Source organism: Pristis pectinata, chromosome 22 (genome assembly GCF_009764475.1).
Source record: "Pristis pectinata isolate sPriPec2 chromosome 22, sPriPec2.1.pri, whole genome shotgun sequence".
Taxonomy (NCBI): Eukaryota; Metazoa; Chordata; class Chondrichthyes; order Rhinopristiformes; family Pristidae; genus Pristis; species Pristis pectinata.
In genome coordinates this window covers 1,351,316-1,368,679 of record NC_067426.1, presented here as the reverse complement: position 1 = coordinate 1,368,679, position 17,364 = coordinate 1,351,316, and the positions used below count along the sequence as shown (strand labels likewise).

General features: G+C 48.9%; 2 protein-coding genes across 2 annotated transcripts in view; one reads left to right on the top strand and one right to left on the bottom strand.

The window, feature by feature from the left end:
* hdac1 (histone deacetylase 1) overlaps nt 1–4,413 on the top strand; it is a 28,398-nt gene extending 23,985 nt beyond the window's left edge. The window contains exons 11-14 of the mRNA XM_052036441.1: nt 693–823; nt 2,032–2,181; nt 2,469–2,526; nt 3,712–4,413. Coding sequence (XP_051892401.1) covers nt 693–823; nt 2,032–2,181; nt 2,469–2,526; nt 3,712–3,748 — 376 coding nt within the window. The 3' untranslated portion in view covers nt 3,749–4,413. The remainder of the gene's footprint in view (nt 1–692; nt 824–2,031; nt 2,182–2,468; nt 2,527–3,711) is intronic.
* A 9,064-nt stretch (nt 4,414–13,477) lies between these two features.
* Nucleotides 13,478–17,138, bottom strand: LOC127581674 (MARCKS-related protein 1-B-like). Its single transcript, XM_052036275.1, has 2 exons — nt 16,941–17,138; nt 13,478–14,980 (listed from the first exon to the last, which is right to left on the bottom strand). Exons 1-2 carry the CDS (start codon nt 17,121–17,123, stop codon nt 14,408–14,410), a joined length of 756 nt encoding a protein of 251 aa, XP_051892235.1. The 5' UTR covers nt 17,124–17,138; the 3' UTR covers nt 13,478–14,407.
* Nucleotides 17,139–17,364: the final 226 nt, after the last annotated feature.

Sequence of the window (17,364 nt, the reverse complement as noted above, 5' to 3'; positions counted from 1 at the left end):
GTGATTGGGGTACGTCCATAGGGGCACTTCAAGGGTAATGGAATTTCAAAAGGACAATAATTTTGGTTGTGCCCTGCTGGGGTTGCATCAGATTGAGGAAAAGGGTGGAACCTCGCTGGAGTTGTCAGACTGAGCTGAACAAAAAATGAAGGTATGGGGGAGAAGTGGCTGTAGGCTATGGCAAAAGGCTGGCAGAATGCAAGGACAGGTTCAGGGTGAGTTGAAGGTTTTGGGGTGGGGCAGTGTCCAAGGAGCACAAACCATTTATAGTGGGCATTGTGGTCAAGGGAGTGAGATGCTGATTTAGAGCTGTGCTTCGTAAGTTACATCCCTGTTATCTGAACTCAACAGGGGGAGAACTCTCTCCTCCTGCTTGGATTTCCCTGCAATGCCATTATGTGTGCACGATTAAATATTCCTGACATCTGCATTGGCCAACTTTTCTCTGAACCAAGCTATTTTTCTGTGTAGTTTGGAGGTGTCTTTGAGCTGTTTCATAATTGACCATTAATGGAGATAAAAATTAAAACAGCAAATGTTGACAGTATGTGTGCAAGCCAATGCAATTTTAGGGCTGTCAACATTCGGGTAGTGCGTCTCTTGTGTTGTAAAATTATTTGCATTTTTTTTAAGCCAAACAACAGTTTTCATTTTGCCTCATAGGAAGGTAATTATTGTTTGTAAATCTGCAGGCAGCGTTTGTTTGAAAACTTGCGTATGCTGCCCCATGCACCTGGCGTTCAGATGCAGTCTATCCCTGAGGATGCTGTTCCAGAGGATAGTGGAGATGAAGAGGAGGAAGACGCAGACAAACGCATTTCTAGTGAGTTCCCCTGCTGTTTATTACTTCACATTTTAAATTGGGAGTGGTAGTACATTTCAGTATTCGTTCAGCTGACACTACCCAACTTTATGGCAGGTGGACCTTGGCTGCAACTTAAGCTGCCTGAGGTGACCTCTGTCCATGCATCAGGTGTACTGAAGGGGATATTGCAACTCAGTCTAAACCATTCCTCAGTTTAAAGTCAACATTTGCATACTCTCCCAATCTCTGCATAAAAACTGGGGATACTAGTTTTTTTTTCCCCATTATTTGGAGATACAAAGCTAATTATAGTGGCACTGTTTTTGGCATTTGAAACAACATGGCCGAGATTCAATAGCTGGTCCGTTCTGTTCACCCCATTGGAGAACCATGCTGAATAAGTGAAACAATTTCCAGAAGCTGGGCACCAGTCAAATATTCTGCTGCCTGACCAACATCTTTAGAATTTATTGTGGTGATGTACAGATATCAAATCTTTTCTGAAAACTAATAAGTACAACCATCCGCACCTATTGGGCACCCAGAAAATGCAGTTGCAAGATATAAACGGTGACTGCTGGAGATTCCTTGCTCGCCCTTGAAAGTAAGGAGCTGGAATCAGGGTAGCAATATATCCATCCTGTAAAAGGAAAATATTTCCAAATGGTTTAAAGTGTTTAATGGATTTGAACACTAACCTAACAGCCAAGGGGTATAGCATTTGCCTATTGCCAGGGAATATTGTGGGGGAGGGAAGATTTGGGGCATACTGCTCCTTCAGGCAACTCACCATTCAGTGTTATGGCAAGTTCACATTTTTTCAGTATCACATTTTTCTTGTGTGTGTTGTCTCTAACGTTATGTGTCTGTGATACCGCTGCAAGCAAGTTTTTCATTGCACTTTGCATATATGTACTTGTGTACATGACAATATGACTGATCTGCCGCTTACCTTGATCCAGTTTCCCACCCACGTCCCTTAGGTCCCTTACTATTTGCTTCTCTCTGCTTCTGGTTTTGGGAAAGCAGCACATTACAAGATATATCAGACAACGCTGGTTACTCAGCAGTTGGCAAAGAATCTTATTTGGAGATTTGGGTGACAACAGTGGAATCTATAGATGGTCTAAATAATCTTAGCAGTGTCAACTACACCAAGCTGAATAGCACTTGCAAAATTAAGCAATTCTTTACATTTCCATTCCCCTGGTTTTCTTTCTCAACAGTTCGTGCTTCCGATAAGAGAATAGCATGTGATGAAGAGTTCTCTGATTCTGAAGACGAAGGGGAAGGAGGCCGGCGTAACGCTGCAAATTACAAGAAACTAAAGCGTGCCAAAGTGGAAGAAGAAAAGGAAGGAGAAGAGAAAAAGTCAGGTTGGTGATGGACCAGCCTTTCGTGATTGAAATGGTGCACTTCTTTCCACAGTGTTTATTCAGCATAGGTGGAGAGAGAATTTCCCCAAGTGTGAGCACCCCTTAACTCTCAGTCACAATTGCAGCTGATCACTAATTAATGCAGTGGCAAAATAAGGAATCTTTACTTGGAATATGTAGCATAAATTCCAGGCCAGATTAGTTGGGTGAGGCTTGTGTTTCTGTGGCTGATCAAAAATGTTTGGTATTTCAGATATAAATAATTGCATTTGTTTTTCATTTTCTAGATGGGAAAGAGGAAGAAAAAGCCAAAGATGGTGTGGCAGAGAAATTGGAAACTAAAGGGTATGGTGGTTTATTCGTGTATAAATTATTCCAGACTCTCTTACAGGGCAAAAATAAAAAGTTCTCAAACTTGTCGTCTTTGTTCCTTTTCTGGCTTGTTATCTTGTTCTATTATCTTCCTTTCTGTATGCCTTGTGCATTGATTTTGTTCAGCTTTAAGCAAGTCACCTCCTGTGTGCCTCCTCTCCCAGATGGTTTAATCCTTCATGTTCCTGAGTGATGACTGGCCTGGTGTTTGCCTCGTGCAGATGTTCAGTGGTTGTATGCGTATTGTTATGTTCTAATGTGTACATCAACTCACTTTCCTGCTTGGATCTGCTATGCCCTGTTGCATGCTTTGTCCGTCTGCTGTTGCACATTGTCCATCTAGTCCATTATAACCTTTGTCTCACGTGTTGATGTCGTCTCCTATAGCCTGTCTTTGTTCCCTCTGCTTAGAATGTGTTCACACCCTTGTATTCAATTCCTCCAGCCCAGCATTTGATCTGTATGTAGTAGCAGTAGTACCAGTGTCTGGGGCTTGTGTGTAGGTTAGAGGTGCAGAACTTGTTATGCATGCAGAGATGGATATGAATAGCTTGGACCAGTTAGATTGGTGGGACACAGATAATTGTAGATTTATTCCAGTGTTACGTTAAGTTTAAATACAATCTAACAATTTACAGTATAGAAATTAATGGATTGTAAACTTAAAACAGAATGCACATCATAAACGGTGAACTATCAGAAGCATTAGTGACTGTAGTTTGGAATTGCTACTTCAACAGATTTACGTGGTGATTGTTTATTCTCCTGTTGTATATGTGATTAAATTGGTTTATTTTTATGCAAGTAGCTGCGCTGTGAACCAATTTCTGTGTTCTCCATCACAAAAGGGGAGGCAATGACACCGGCATTGAAGTATTTGCGAGTCATTGGTAGGTGGGAGGGAACCAAGCCAAAGATGAAACACTGGAATATTGGAGGGAGTGAGAAGGCAACAACAGAACGCCTCTGCACTTGTGTGGCCCGGGGTTGTATTCACAGGGGAGATAGATGATAAGAGAGCCGTCGTGGCTGGACATCTTCTTTCCCAATAGTCTGGAACCGAACTTCATTGTTAGCATGGGCCACAGCAGTATGAATGACACAATTTTAACTGAGTTTTGTGCAGTTCACCAACTTTTGATGTGCTTTTCCCTCTAGAATTAAGGTGGAAGAGACAAAACCAAGCAATGCATAAATCAAGATGGAAACGTATTGGCTTCACTTCCCTTGCAGCATGGTTACTGTAGCGTAGCATTATTAGATGACCCTAGAAATGCTTATTTTTTTACAACGTACAATGGACCATGTAATTTATTTGTAAACACAGTTTTGACATTGGAAGTTGTTTAATCTGTGATCCAAAAAAAAAGTTAAATTGTTAAGTGAAGTTGACTAAGGAGTTGTTAAACCTTTCCTGTATTTTCCAGTGTAAACAAATGGCATTTTTTTTGACTCCTTTGCCTGGGCAGATTTTTGCTAAGCACATAGCACTCTTAAGTCAACCCTGTAAAGTTGTTGATGACGACTTGGCTTCCATTTTTACTACCCATAATGTACCATTTGTATTTCTGTGAAAATACTGAGAATCATGTAACCCTCCCATGTTATAAGTAGTAATCAGATGTGTGAGATGGATATTCTATTAATTTTTTTTATATATTATAAACTGGGTAAAATCAGTTGACTTGTATACTTAGATTCCTTAAGGAAATGTTTTCCATTTTTAAAAATCTTTATAGTATCTTATTGCCCGACTGAAACATGGGTCAGATGCGTGTTTTTTATCTTGCTGCTTGTGAATTAAGTTTATTTCATGACCTTTTTTGACCAAAACTTAATTAAAATATTCAGTCAAACTGACTTGTCTTGTTCTCGAAATATGAACCTTCTATTTTGAGAGGCAGCTATAATACCGTGTAATTGTAGAATACTGAACCATCAAATACCTCGGCAGTTCCCAAAGGCTGAGTAAGTACACATGAGGGTTAGGGGAGCTGATTTAAGTTTAACTGATGTGAGGCTTCTGAAGGTGGTTGGCATTGGGGCAGGACCAACGTCTGCAGGAAGACTTGGGAAATTTAGTGGGATGTCTGTAGGCTGTGTGATTATCCATGGAAGTATTGGGGAGAAGAGCATCAGCATTTCTACAGGCTGACCTGGATCCTGTGGGCTTAAAGTGTCACTGAGACAGTGTGGTCACTCTTTCAATCAGTCTAAAGCAGCAGAAGTCTCCATCTGTTATCCGGGTGCAGCAATGTTCAGACTTGCTGTTGACCAATTGCTTCAGCTTCATTATCTTTCTCTCCCACCTCACTCAGAGAGATGGTAAGCAAGTATTCCTTCCTTCCAATTCCTTTATGGTCATGTTTGAGCTCTGATATCTTGCTTTGTGTAACTGGTCCCTCTAGCACACTCCCTAAATCTCTGATTCAATGAGTTTGCTAGAACTTGTGTTACCAGTAAAGTTGCTGTGAAATTAAGAACCTGCTTCTTGTACTGAATGCCTGTTTCAAACTAGTTTCTAGTGTGCATTGCCCCATGATTATGGTACTGGAAACCTGATGGGAGATCGTTGAGATTTAGATTCAGCTGTGTCTGTGACTGAGTCCGTCCCTCTTTCCCTAGGCACTGACCGACATGGGAAGATGCAGTAGGATGGGGAGTGGTAGGAGGGGCAAGGGGTGGACCAGAGAGTACACAGTGAGCTGTCCCTGTGAGATGCAGAAAGGGGAGGAGAGGGGGAGATGTGTCTGGTGGTGGTGGTGGAGCTGGAGGAGATTGCAAAGGATAATATTGTTTGTGAAGGCTGGTGAGGACCCAGGAGCTCCATTGTTCTGTCCCAGTGAGGAGAGGGAAGAGCAGATATGTGGGAAACAGAGGAAATCTGGCTGGAGCTCCTTCTGCTGTGGCAGCGATGAAGCCACGTTTCAATAGGGAGGACATTTCAGAGGCACCAGAGGGCAAGGCCAGCAATAGCTTACAACCCATGGTGTGTGTGAGGAAAAATGACCATTACAAGGTACCACAACTGCTATCAGCAGGGAATCACGTAAACACCATTAAAAGATGAAGATAGGCTACCTATTTTAGTAATAGTTGAAGCTTAATTGTTTGGATTGTGCACAGAGACATTAAACAAAGACTCGGGAAGGGTATGGAGTCTTTGATTAGTATTGGTTTAGTTTAAATCCTACAGAAAGCTTACAGTGTGGGCAGAGACAGCTAGCCCCCACTGACAGTTCATGTTTCAGATGAAGCTCCCACCTGGTGCATCTCCCCCTTTCATCGCCCTTGTCCAGCTCCACAAGTGCACTATATCAGTTTCTTTAACTACTGCTTGTGGTTGCAGACTCCATATTCACCTCCAAAGAGCAGTGAAGCTCAAATATAAATTATATAATATTGTGGTGGTTTGCTTCTGCGGCAGTGAACACTAGGGTTTGATTAATATTCCAGTAAATATAATTTTGAATCCCATTATGGCAGCAAAACAACTGGTATCTGCAGGGTAATCACCAAGCTGTCAAATCGTAACTAAAACCCAACTGGTTCAGCAACGGCCTTCAAGAGAGAACACCAACTGTTACCTGGTCTGACCTGTTGCGTGATCCCTGTCCTCTCCAATGAGTTGAAGCAGGTTGGAACCATGGAACAACACAGGCCCTTTGGCCCACCATGTTGTGGGTGCCACTCATGGTGAAGCTGCAGAACCATCCTTGGGGCAATGTGACACAGGCAATTGGTTTGGATCTGACAGAGATACCTACATTCTGAGAGTACTTTATTTGGGCTGAAACCCAACCTTCCTGTGCTTTGTAAAATTATTTTGTTTACTTGTATTGGAATGGAATCCAAATATCTATGGAAATAGGGAGTGATGGTTCTGAGATCTTAAACCGAGAAACCAGGTTCAAATGGGACAGGGATGGAGCTGGTGATTGCTATGAAATGATCTGTGACATACAACAGTACAGCACAGGAACAGGCCCTTCGGCCCACGATGTTGTGCCGAACTAGTGAAGCTGACGATGCTAATCGCTTCTGTCTGCACGTGGTCCATGGTCTTAACAGCATCTTTAAACCCCTCTATCATATCTGTCTCCACCACCACCCCAGGCAGTGCATTCCAGGTACCCACCACTCTCTGTGTAAGAAACTTGCCCCACACATCTCCTTTCGACTTACCCCCCTCACCTTAAATATGTGCCTTCTAGTATTAGATAATTCGACCCTGGGAAAAATATACCAGCTGTCTACTCTATCTACACCTCTTATAATTTTATAAACTTCTATCAGGTCTCCCCTCAGCCTCCACCACTCCAGAGAAAACAACCCAAGTTTGTCCAGCCTTATAGCACATGCCCTCTAATCCAGGCAGCAACCTGGTGAACAACTTCTGTACCCTCTCCAAAGCCTTCACGTCCCTCCTGTAATGAGGTGACTAGAACTGAATGCAATACTCCAGAAGTGGCCTAACCAGAGTTTTATCAAACTGCAAAATAACTTCCTGACTCTTGAACTCAGTGCTTCAACTAAGCATGCTTTTTGCAGCCTTTACCGCCCTATCAACTTGTGCAGCCACTTTCAGGGAGCTATGGACTTGAACTGCAAGATCCCTCTGTACATCAACGCAGTTAAGCGTCCTGCCATTAACTGTGTCCTGTCCCTTTAATTTGATCTCCCAAAGTGCAACATCTCACACTTGGCCAGCTTAAACTCCATCTGCCATTTCTCTGCAATTGATATATCCTGCTGTATCCTTTGGCAAATTTCTACACTGTCCACAATGCCACCAATCTTTGTATCATCTGCGAACTTTCTAACCCACCCATCCACGTTTTCCTCTAAGTCATTCATATATATCACAAGCAGCAGAGGTCCCAATACGGACCCCTGTGGAACACCACTAGTAATGGACCTCCAGCCAGAATAAAACCCAAACAACCATTCCCCTCTGTCTTCTATGGGCAAGCCTATTCTGAATCAAAGCAGCCAAGTCTCCATGGATCCCAAGTATCTTAATCTTCTGAATGAGCCTCCCATAACGGACCTTGTCAGATGCCTAGTAATATCCGTGTAGACAACATCCACAGCTCTACCTTCATCACCTCCTTGAAAAGCTCAATCAAGTTATTAAGAAATGACCTGCCCTACACAAAGCCATGCTGACTGCCCCTAATCAGCCCATGGTTTTCCAAATGCTTATTGAATCCACTCCAATAGCTTCCCTACCACTAATGTGAGACTCACTGGTCTATAGTTTCCAGGATTATCCCTGTTTCCATTCTTGAACAAAGGAACAACATTAGCTACTCACCAGTGTTCGGGGACCTTGCCTGTGGCTAGAGAGGACACAAAGATCTTAGTCAAGGCCTCAGAAATCTCACCTCTTGCCTCTCTCAATAACCTGGGGTATATCCCATCAGGCCCTGGGGACGTATCCGCCTTAATGTTCTTCGAGAGACCCAACATCACCTCTTCATCTCCAAATGCCCTGCATATTAGTACACTCCACACTGATCTCCCTGACCTCCACGTCCCTTTCCTTGGTAAATACTGACACAAAGTACTCAACTGAGACTTCGCCCACATCCTCCGCCTCCAAGCACATGCTCCTTCCTTTATCCTTGAGTGATCCTACCCTCTCCCTAGTTATCCTCTTGCTCTTGATGTATGTGTAGAATGCCTTGGGATTCTCTTTAATGCTACTTGCCAAGGACTTTTCATGGTCCCTCCTGGCTTTCCTAATTCCCTTATTGAGTTCCTTTCTGGCTTCTTTATAATCCTCAAGGGCCCTGTTCGATTTTAGCTTCCTAAACCTTACATATGCTTCCTTTTTCTTCTTGACTAAATTTACCACCTCTCTCATCACCCAAGGTTCCCTTACACTACCATCCTTGACCTTCCTTCTTACTGGAACATCCCTGTCCTGTACTCTGTGCAGTTGGTCTTTAAACATCCTCCAGATGTCAAATGTGGACTTGCCCAAAAACAGCTGTTCCCATTTAACTCTCTGGAGCTCCTGCCTAATATCTCATAATTTGCCCTCCCCCAATTTAATAATCCCGCAAGGACCATACTTATCCTTATCTATAGCTATCTTAAAACTGAAGGAGTTGTGGTCACTGTTCCTTAAATGTTCTCCCATCAAAGACCCCACCCACCTGGGACATTCTCTCTTCTCTCCTCTTCCATTGCATAGAAGATGCAGGAGCCTGAGGGCACGTACCACCAGACTTAAAGACAGCTTCTACCCCACTGTGATAAGACTATTGAACAGTTCCCTTATACGATGAGATGGACTCTGACCTCACAATCTATCTTGTTGTGACCTTGCACCTTATTGCACTGCACTTTCTCTGTAGCTGTGACACTTTACTCTGTACTGTTATTGTTTTTACCCATACTATATCAATGCACTCTGTACTGACTCAATGTAACTGCACTGTGTAATGAATTGACCTGTATGATTGGTTTTTCACTGTACCTCAGTACAAGTGACAATAATAAACCAATACCAATACCAATGAAAAGCCAGTCACCTGGCCAGGCTCATTTCCCAATACAAGGTCCAGAGTGGCCCCTCCTCTCGTTGGACTATCCATGTAGTGTTTTAAGAAACTCTTGGATGCACCTAACAAATTCTGCCTGGTCTAACCCTCTTACACTAAGGAGGTCCTAGGCTATATTGGGGAAGTTGAAGTCACCCACAACAACCCAGGTATTTTTAAACCTTGCCCTAATCTGCCTGCATATCTGTTCCTGAATGTCCCAGTGGCTATTGAGGGATCCGTAGTATAATTCTATCAGAATCTCCTGTCTGTTCCCCTACCTACCTACCACTGTTGACCTGCCTGACTCCTCCCTTCCTCACAGCCGGTCACAGTACCACAACCTGGCCACTGTCGCAGCTGGGATAGTGTTGTGATGGGACCAAAGATAATGGTTTCAAATGTTCAAAGGTTTGGATAGGATGAATATTGATATAAAAATGAAATTGGTTTTCTTTTAAAAAGGAATCCTTGACTTATTGAGTCTTAAAGCACAAGTATGTTAAGGGATTCATACATAGTGAATCAACTTTGTTACAGAGACGAACAGTTACACAAACCAGCCACAGATGGGGCCAGATTTACCCGGATCCTTTGCACTTATCCAGTCATAGCTAATGGCTTGTCTTCCCAAACCCAGACAGTTAGCTCTAGTGTCCCAAGGATCAATCCCTCTAAATCCCATCTACACATTATCCCTCGGCAGCTTCAGCCAAGAACGTATCGTCAGGTTCAACACGTACACAGAGGACACCCAGGTGTACCTCAGTGGTTTACCTGATGCCCAGCGCTGGATCTCATTAATTGTTGGGTAATTTGAAACCGTTATCAAACATACAGCTCTGGGACTAGCTTGGATGGGGCATCTTGGTCAACATAGACCAGTTGGGCCGAAGGGCCTGTTTCTGTGCTGTATAACTATATGAAATCTATACAGCAGTACCGCACAGGAACAGGCCCTTCGGCCCATGATACTGCGCTGAAATAATTAAACTAGTAATTAAATGTCTAACTAAACTAATCCCTCTGCCTACACAATGTCCATCTCCCCCCATTCTCTGCACATTCCTGTGCCAATCTAAGAGCCTCTTAAATGTCTTTGTCGTATTTAAATGACATAGGATAATCCATCACAAATCATTCCATAGTTGGCGCAATTCCATCCCTGTTCCTGGCAACCATTTGAAGCTGAACCAGACTGTTTGCTGCTTTGGGCTACCTCGGCATTGGTTGAGTTTGGGATCCCAGTGCCATCAAGAAGACTCCCTCTCCCCCACCTGGGCTCATCTGCTGCTGAAGCCATCACCTATGCCGTTACCTTTAGAGGTGACTGTCCCTCAGTCTCCTTCCTTCACTCTCCAAGGCTGCCCACCCCTGATGCGCGCCAAGTCCTGTTCACCCACCACCCGTGCTCGCTGAGCTAAGCCAGCACCCAGTTCAGCACAGCTCAACATTTCTCCATGGCCTGATCCTTCCTCCCTCCAACTGTGAGATATCTGCTTCGCCCCGCCGCATATTCTGGGCTCTTAAACATCTCACATTTAATCAGATCATCTTTAACAATCGTGCCCTCAGTTGGCAAGGCCCCGGACTCTGGAATTCCTCCTAAACCTCCCTCCTCACTACTTGTCTGTCCTCTTGTAGGATGGTCCTCAGTCCCTCGTTGTCCAAGCTTATCATTTGTGAAGCTCAGTGCAAAATTAATTTTGTTTGACAACACTTGTGTGAAGCACTTTGCGACAATTTTGAAAATTTAATGACTTTATACAGTGAAGGTTGCGTTGGTTGAAGTGTTTGCAATGAATGTTTGAGCTGTTGTGTTTCCGTCCTGAATGTAAAATTGAATGGCTGCAGTTCTGCCTCTGAACACTTGAGGGAGCTGCCAGACCGCTATCAAACATTCCGTTCCCAAGTTTTGCATCGCTCTGCAGGTCTGGTGGTCACGGAAGCATTGATGTGGAGCTTTCCATGCTGGTATGAAGTGGGCAAGCCCATGTTGTAGTTTGTAGATATCATTGTTCTGTCATCAACGTGTTAACATTCTGTTTACAATCGATCCGTCCTCTGGAACCAAAGCCCCTCAGTTACTGTTCTGCAGGAAACGCAGCGGGTCTTTGGACAGTGAACGGCCAACGTGTTTGTGTTGACAGATTCTGTAAGTTCAGCACGAAGGGACCCTCCTGCTTCCTTCCAAATCTGCACTGTGTATCCATTAACACCGCAATGAAAAGACTTGTCGCGCTGCACCCTGCCCTCGGGCTACACTGAAGTCCAGACTTCCTGAGATAATGGATCAGTGGAAACACCTTGTAAGTGCCAAATGTTTCCAAGGCTTTGCGTCTAAAGGTGCAAACACTCAGCATGTCCGGCACTGTCTACGGAGAGAAAAGTTTGTTCATGGCAGAAGATTTTAATTCTGGGAACATTTTTACGTGCAGGTTGCCTTATCCTCTCTGTCTGACTGTGGATCCAATCGCTGGGTGAAGCAGCTCCCCGTGTCACCGGTGAGCGTGGTTCACACTTGGTGCACACCGACCGGTGTGACGGGATAAGTGCGCGGCCGGTCTGGGGGTCTGGGACAATTGTAGTGCCCTTCATGGTTCAATAGCTGGCGGGGCGGGGCGGGGCGGGGCGGGGCGGGGGAGGTTTGGAGAAGGTTTGGATCAGATTACATTTGTGGGAGGGGCGGTGCCGAGGGAGCGCCGCACTGTGACACCGAGGTCCTGCCTCCACTTCACGTGGATATGTTGCAGTATTTTGAAGCGGACCTGAGTACCTGGTCAGTCCTCCTCCCTCAACCAACATCGTGCTGCTTTCTGTGCACAAGTCAGCCCCTGTTATTGTCGCACTGGAGGAACACTGCTAGTGAAAGGCGGCGAGCAATGCAAGTCTTGTTATTGAAGTCCACGCCAGGCTTCCAGGTCCATTGCTGGAGTCTCCAAGTGTCAGCTCAGGGCGAGGACACCAGTCCACCAGGGAGGCCGGACCTCCGATGCGGCATGGATCCCACTGCAAGGCCCAACCAGCTCTGGGGAGCTAAACCTTCCTGTTCAAAGGTGGTCTGCAGATCCTGTGGGGGAGATGTTTTTCATCAAAGGCACAGCCACCGACATTGGTTTTGTCAGTTTGGAGTTATTCCAGGAATTAGAAACAATTCTGTCAGCACCAGTGGAGAAAAAATGCGGTCAGAACTCAGTACTGAAGGGGCCCAGGTTGAGTCCAGCACCATGAATGGGGTTCAGTTAGCACTACTCGCACTGCTCCGACCCTGCTGAGTTACCCCCACCTGTCGATTTCTATATCCCACACCATGGCCACTTGAATTAAAACCGACCATCAAATTATAGCCGACACTTACAGAATGTTACCACCGAAATCCAAGTGTTCAGTGGATAAGGAGTATGTTTTACTGATACACCAACATCCATTAACACTTCTAAGTTGTCGGTAGTAACTGCCCAGTCCAATGGTAATTCAGCATGGTCTGAGACACATGGGGAAAGTAGCCTATGAAGATGCCTCAACGCTTGGATCTACCATGGTCCTCACCGCACCCATCCACACACTTCAGGTCCACATTGATAAACATTGTTCCTGAATGGGTGTTTGTTACCCTTCACCATCACTACTTGACTCAAGTAGCAACAGAAAATGTTTAAATTTCTTCAGATGGGGCATGCATAATCTTTTGCTTCAAATCATTCACTTTTCTGGACAAACTCCCAATCAAAGGTGCTGTCTCCAGAAGTACAGAGTGATTGGAGGTTAGTTACATAATCAGAATTGGTCTCCATCTCTAACAACCGTGATGTCACCAAGCTGATGAGGGAAGAATCATCTCCACTGTCCCCGGCCACTTTCAGCATCGGCAAGGGTACACACTGGATGAGAAGGTACACGTACTGCTTCACCAAACATAAATGATCAGCCTCTGGTTCAATCCTTGATCTGGGAATTACATCACCAGAAAGCCGTTGTCTGATTGGCAATGGCAGAACATTTCCTCTTCCAATAGTTACAACCCAGCAGTTCACCAATAAAACAGCAACCCTTATTTGACAGAGCTCCAAGTTACCCCCACTCTCCCAAGCTAATCTTAGACGGTTCGATTTAGAATTTATCCTCCAATTTGGCCACAAGGAACTGACTCAGGAAAAGTAGCAAAACAAGGAAAAATAAGAAACTGCACGTCTCCAGGGTCATCTGTTTGGAGAAGTTCTTAATTCCTTCAAGCGCATTCCAGTAGGAGGAGAACCCCGTCAAACTGCCAGCATTGTTTCTGCACTAACCACGTGCAGAGGTCCGTTGGTTTGTGCCTCCAGTGGCTCATTAACCACAAGCTGCAGAGAAGAGAATCCAATCATTTCCATCAATATTTTCCATTTAGTTTATTGGTAATAAGACTAAACCTGTACAATTACTACACTGTTGAAAGTGACAATGAAACAGTGGAAATCTATTTAACAAAATCAGTAAAAATTGACTAAGTGATGTTCATTTGTTTCTTGCAAAATTCCTACAAGTGTAAACCGAGGTTAACGTTTACGGTACCACTCAGCCCGGGGAAGGTGGAGTTACACTTGAGAACAGTCCACAGGTAAAATTTATTTTCCCTTTTAAAATGTTACAATAGTCAAACCACCTTAAAAGTTAGCAATAAAAAAATTGCAAATCAATTTGGCCAAAGTTTTATTTACAGGACAAAACAGCAAAAACCATCACATTTAAAGGTTTGCACTCCCCCTCGAAATAAAAAAAATCAATGGGAACACATGCTTAATTTTATAGTGTTGTAGTCAGACTTAAAACTACAAAAGAAACTAGAAGCTTCAATCAAAAAACTGCCGTTTGCCTAAAAAGCACAAAAATGTCTCAAATCAGGAAACGAGAGAGGAATGCAAATGCTAATGAACGGACAGGAAGGGGCACAAGTGTCAGTCAGACCCATGTCCAGTTAAATGCCAGAACTCAGAGCACAGGACAATGCCACGTGTAGACAACCGAAGGAACAGAGCCACTGGTCAGTTCACATCCTCATTTCTTCAATAAACTTGATTGTTAAATTCCAGGACTGGGGAAAGGAATATTTATTGCACCCAAGCTGTTCCCAGGTAAATACATGTTTAAAAATTCAGTGGTGAAAAAGGCAAAAACAACTTAATACTGAGACAATTTGAAGACTAGTTGGATGAGCAGATCTAGCATCAGGAGGTGTGGGTGTGCTGAGCAAACCCACGGTTGGGGTCGACTGCTTTAAGGGGCAATGGTATCGTGGCAGATCAAAGTTTGTAAACAACTCCGCTTCACTCTTCCTTCTGCTCGGCCGCGGAACCGGCTCCCTCGCTCTCCGCCGCTCTGGTCGGCTCCTCCGTTGCCTCCTGCTCGACTTCTGTCCCCGACGTCTGTTGCCGCTCCTCCTTCGCTGGGGCAGCCTCCGTGCTCGGAGGCTCCTCGGTGCTCGCTTTGGATTCCTGCCGCTCAGAAGCACCGGTTTCTGCCTGTCCCTCATCCCGAGGCTCCCCGGCGCCCGTCTCCTGCGCCTCACTGCCGGCCGTGTTGGCATCGTCGGCCGCCCTGGCCTCAGTCTTTTCTTCGGTCGGACTGGCTTTCTTGGTTTTCTTGAAGGTCATTTTACCCAGCTTGAGCGACTTGAAAGACAGCGTCTTTTTCTTCTTCTTCTTGGGGGTGTCCATGTGCTCCGACCTGGCCGCCTCGCCTTCAGCGGCTGGGGCCACCTCGATGACATCTCCCGAGCCCTCGGCCGCTTCCTTCACGCCCTGGGCACAGGCGCCGCCGTCCCCCGGAGCAGCCGAGACCGTCTCCCCGTCCGCCTGGCTCGGAGAAACATCCCCGTTCGCCTTAACGTGGCCGTTCTCCTGCGGCGGGAGGTGGCAGCAGATTAGCGGAGGACCCACCAGACACCCACCCACCCCCCCTCCCCACCCCCACCACGACACCCACCCACCCCCCCTCCCTCCCCACCCCCACCACGACACCCACCCACCCCCCCTCCCCACCCCCACCACGACACCCACCCACCCCCCCTCCCCCCTCCCCACCCCCACCACGACACCCACCCACCCCCCTCCCCACCCCCACCACCACCAGACACCCACTCACCCACCCCCCCTCCCCACCCCCACCACCACCAGACACCCACCCACCCCCCCTCCCCACCCCCACCACCACCAGACACCCACCCACCCCCCCTCCCCACCCCCACCACCACCAGACACCCACCCACCCCCCCTCCCCACCCCCACCACCACCAGACACCCACCCACCCCCCCTCCCCACCACCAGACACCCACCCACCCCCCCTCCCCACCCCCACCACCACCAGACACCCACCCACCCCCCCTCCCCACCCCCACCACCACCAGACACCCACCCACCCCCCCTCCCCACCCCCACCACCACGACACCCACCCACCCCCCCTCCCCACCCCCACCACCACGACACCCACCCACCCCCCCTCCCCACCCCCACCACCACCAGACACCCACTCACCCACCCCCCCCCCCACCCCCACCAGACACCCACCCACCCCCCTCCCCACCCCCACCACCACCAGACACCCACCCACCCCCCCTCCCCACCCCCACCACCACCAGACACCCACCCACCCCCCCTCCCCACCCCCACCACCACCAGACACCCACCCACCCCCCCTCCCCACCCCCACCACCACGACACCCACCCACCCCCCCTCCCCACCCCCACCACCACCACACACCCACCCACCCCCCCTACCACCACACACCCACCCACCCCCCCTCCCCACCCCCACCACCACCACACACCCACCCACCCCCCCTCCCCACCACCACACACCCACCCCCCCTCCCCACCACCACACACCCACCCACCCCCCCTCCCCACCACCACACACCCACCCACCCCCCCTCCCCACCACCACACACCCACCCACCCCCCCCACCACCACCACCAGACACCCACCCACCCCCCCTCCCCACCACCACCAGACACCCACCCACCCACCCCCCCCACCACCACCACCAGACACCCACCCACCCCCCCTCCCCACCACCACCACACACCCACCCGTGGGCTCCCCCCCCCACACCCACCCGGCGCGGCGACAGGGTGCTGGGGCAGCCCGGCCACTGGAACCCAGGGCGAGGGCCAACTCCGCACCGGCGTTTGCGGGAAAGTCGCCGCCGATTGGAACCGGTGGGTGCGACCCACCCACCCCCCCCCCCCCGGGCACCGGGCAGGTGGACCCGGTGCCCGGCAGCCCCGCGCTCCGCTGCCAGGCGGCGCTCTTGCGCTTCGGGCGAGCGGATCTCCCGCAGAACAAAGTAAAAATCGGGGCAACAGCGGGTCCCGCTGCGGGGGGCGGGCGAGGTGATGGGGGTGGGTGCCGGGGCTGCGGAATGGGTCACCGGGCGGGTTACCGTCGCGCACCTCCAGCCGGCACTGGGTAAAATCAGCGGGGGCGCATTGTTCGGGCGCCCGCTCCCGACTCCGCAAACAAAAACCCACCAGCCGCACAAAGCGGCTCCGGAGACCCGCAGCCGGGGGGGGGGGGGGGGGCGGGGGGATCGGTTCTCGGACAACAGGAGGGAGAAGGCACCGGCCGCCTGGCCCCAGACTCTGCAAACCCCGCTCACGGCGCATCTTCAGGCGGTGGGATCACCGAAACCCCGCAAACCGCCCGCAATCGCAGGGTTTAACTCGCAATGGATTGCGCGCCCCCAAATCCCGGCGGACCGAGCCGATATTCCTCGGGACTGGACCTGGGGTTGCGGGCGGGTCGCGGTCCCGTTCTCCGCCGGTGCGGTGGGTTTGCGGGCGGTTAGCGGGACACATACCTGTCCGCTGGACTTGCCGGGCTCCTGAGGTTTGGGCTTGGCGAGCGTGCTTCCCATGTTGGTGGCGGACGGTCTCCGGACACTGGACACCGGGCAGGACACAGGGGCTCTGGGCGAGCAGCCGCACGTTGCCTCGGCAGCTCCCGCACCGCACTGAGCGCCGGCCGCGCCCGCCCGGCTCATAAGCGGCAGCGCCCGGGCGCCGGGGATTGGAGGCGGGCGGAGCGAGCGCGGCCAATCGGCACCGGGGGGCTGGCCCAGCGGCGAACAATGGGGAGAGTCCCCCGCCGGGCGCCCGTCCCGTCCCCCGGGTTACGGACACACTCCCGGCCCGTCCCCGCCGCCCCCCAGGTTACGGACACACCCCCGGCCCGTCCGCCAGGTTACGGATAGAACCCTGACCCATCCCGGCCGTCCCCCGGGT

What these genes read in the sequence shown, in the direction of transcription:
- LOC127581674 (XM_052036275.1), bottom strand. Translation starts at nt 17,123, where the DNA reads ATGAGCCGGGCGGGCGCGGCCGGCGCTCAGTGCGGTGCGGGAGCTGCC. An exon ending in CCGGCAAGTCCAGCGGACAG is followed by an intron (nt 14,981 to 16,940) that starts GTATGTGTCCCG and finishes CTCCCGCCGCAG; the next exon opens with GAGAACGGCCACGTTAAGGC.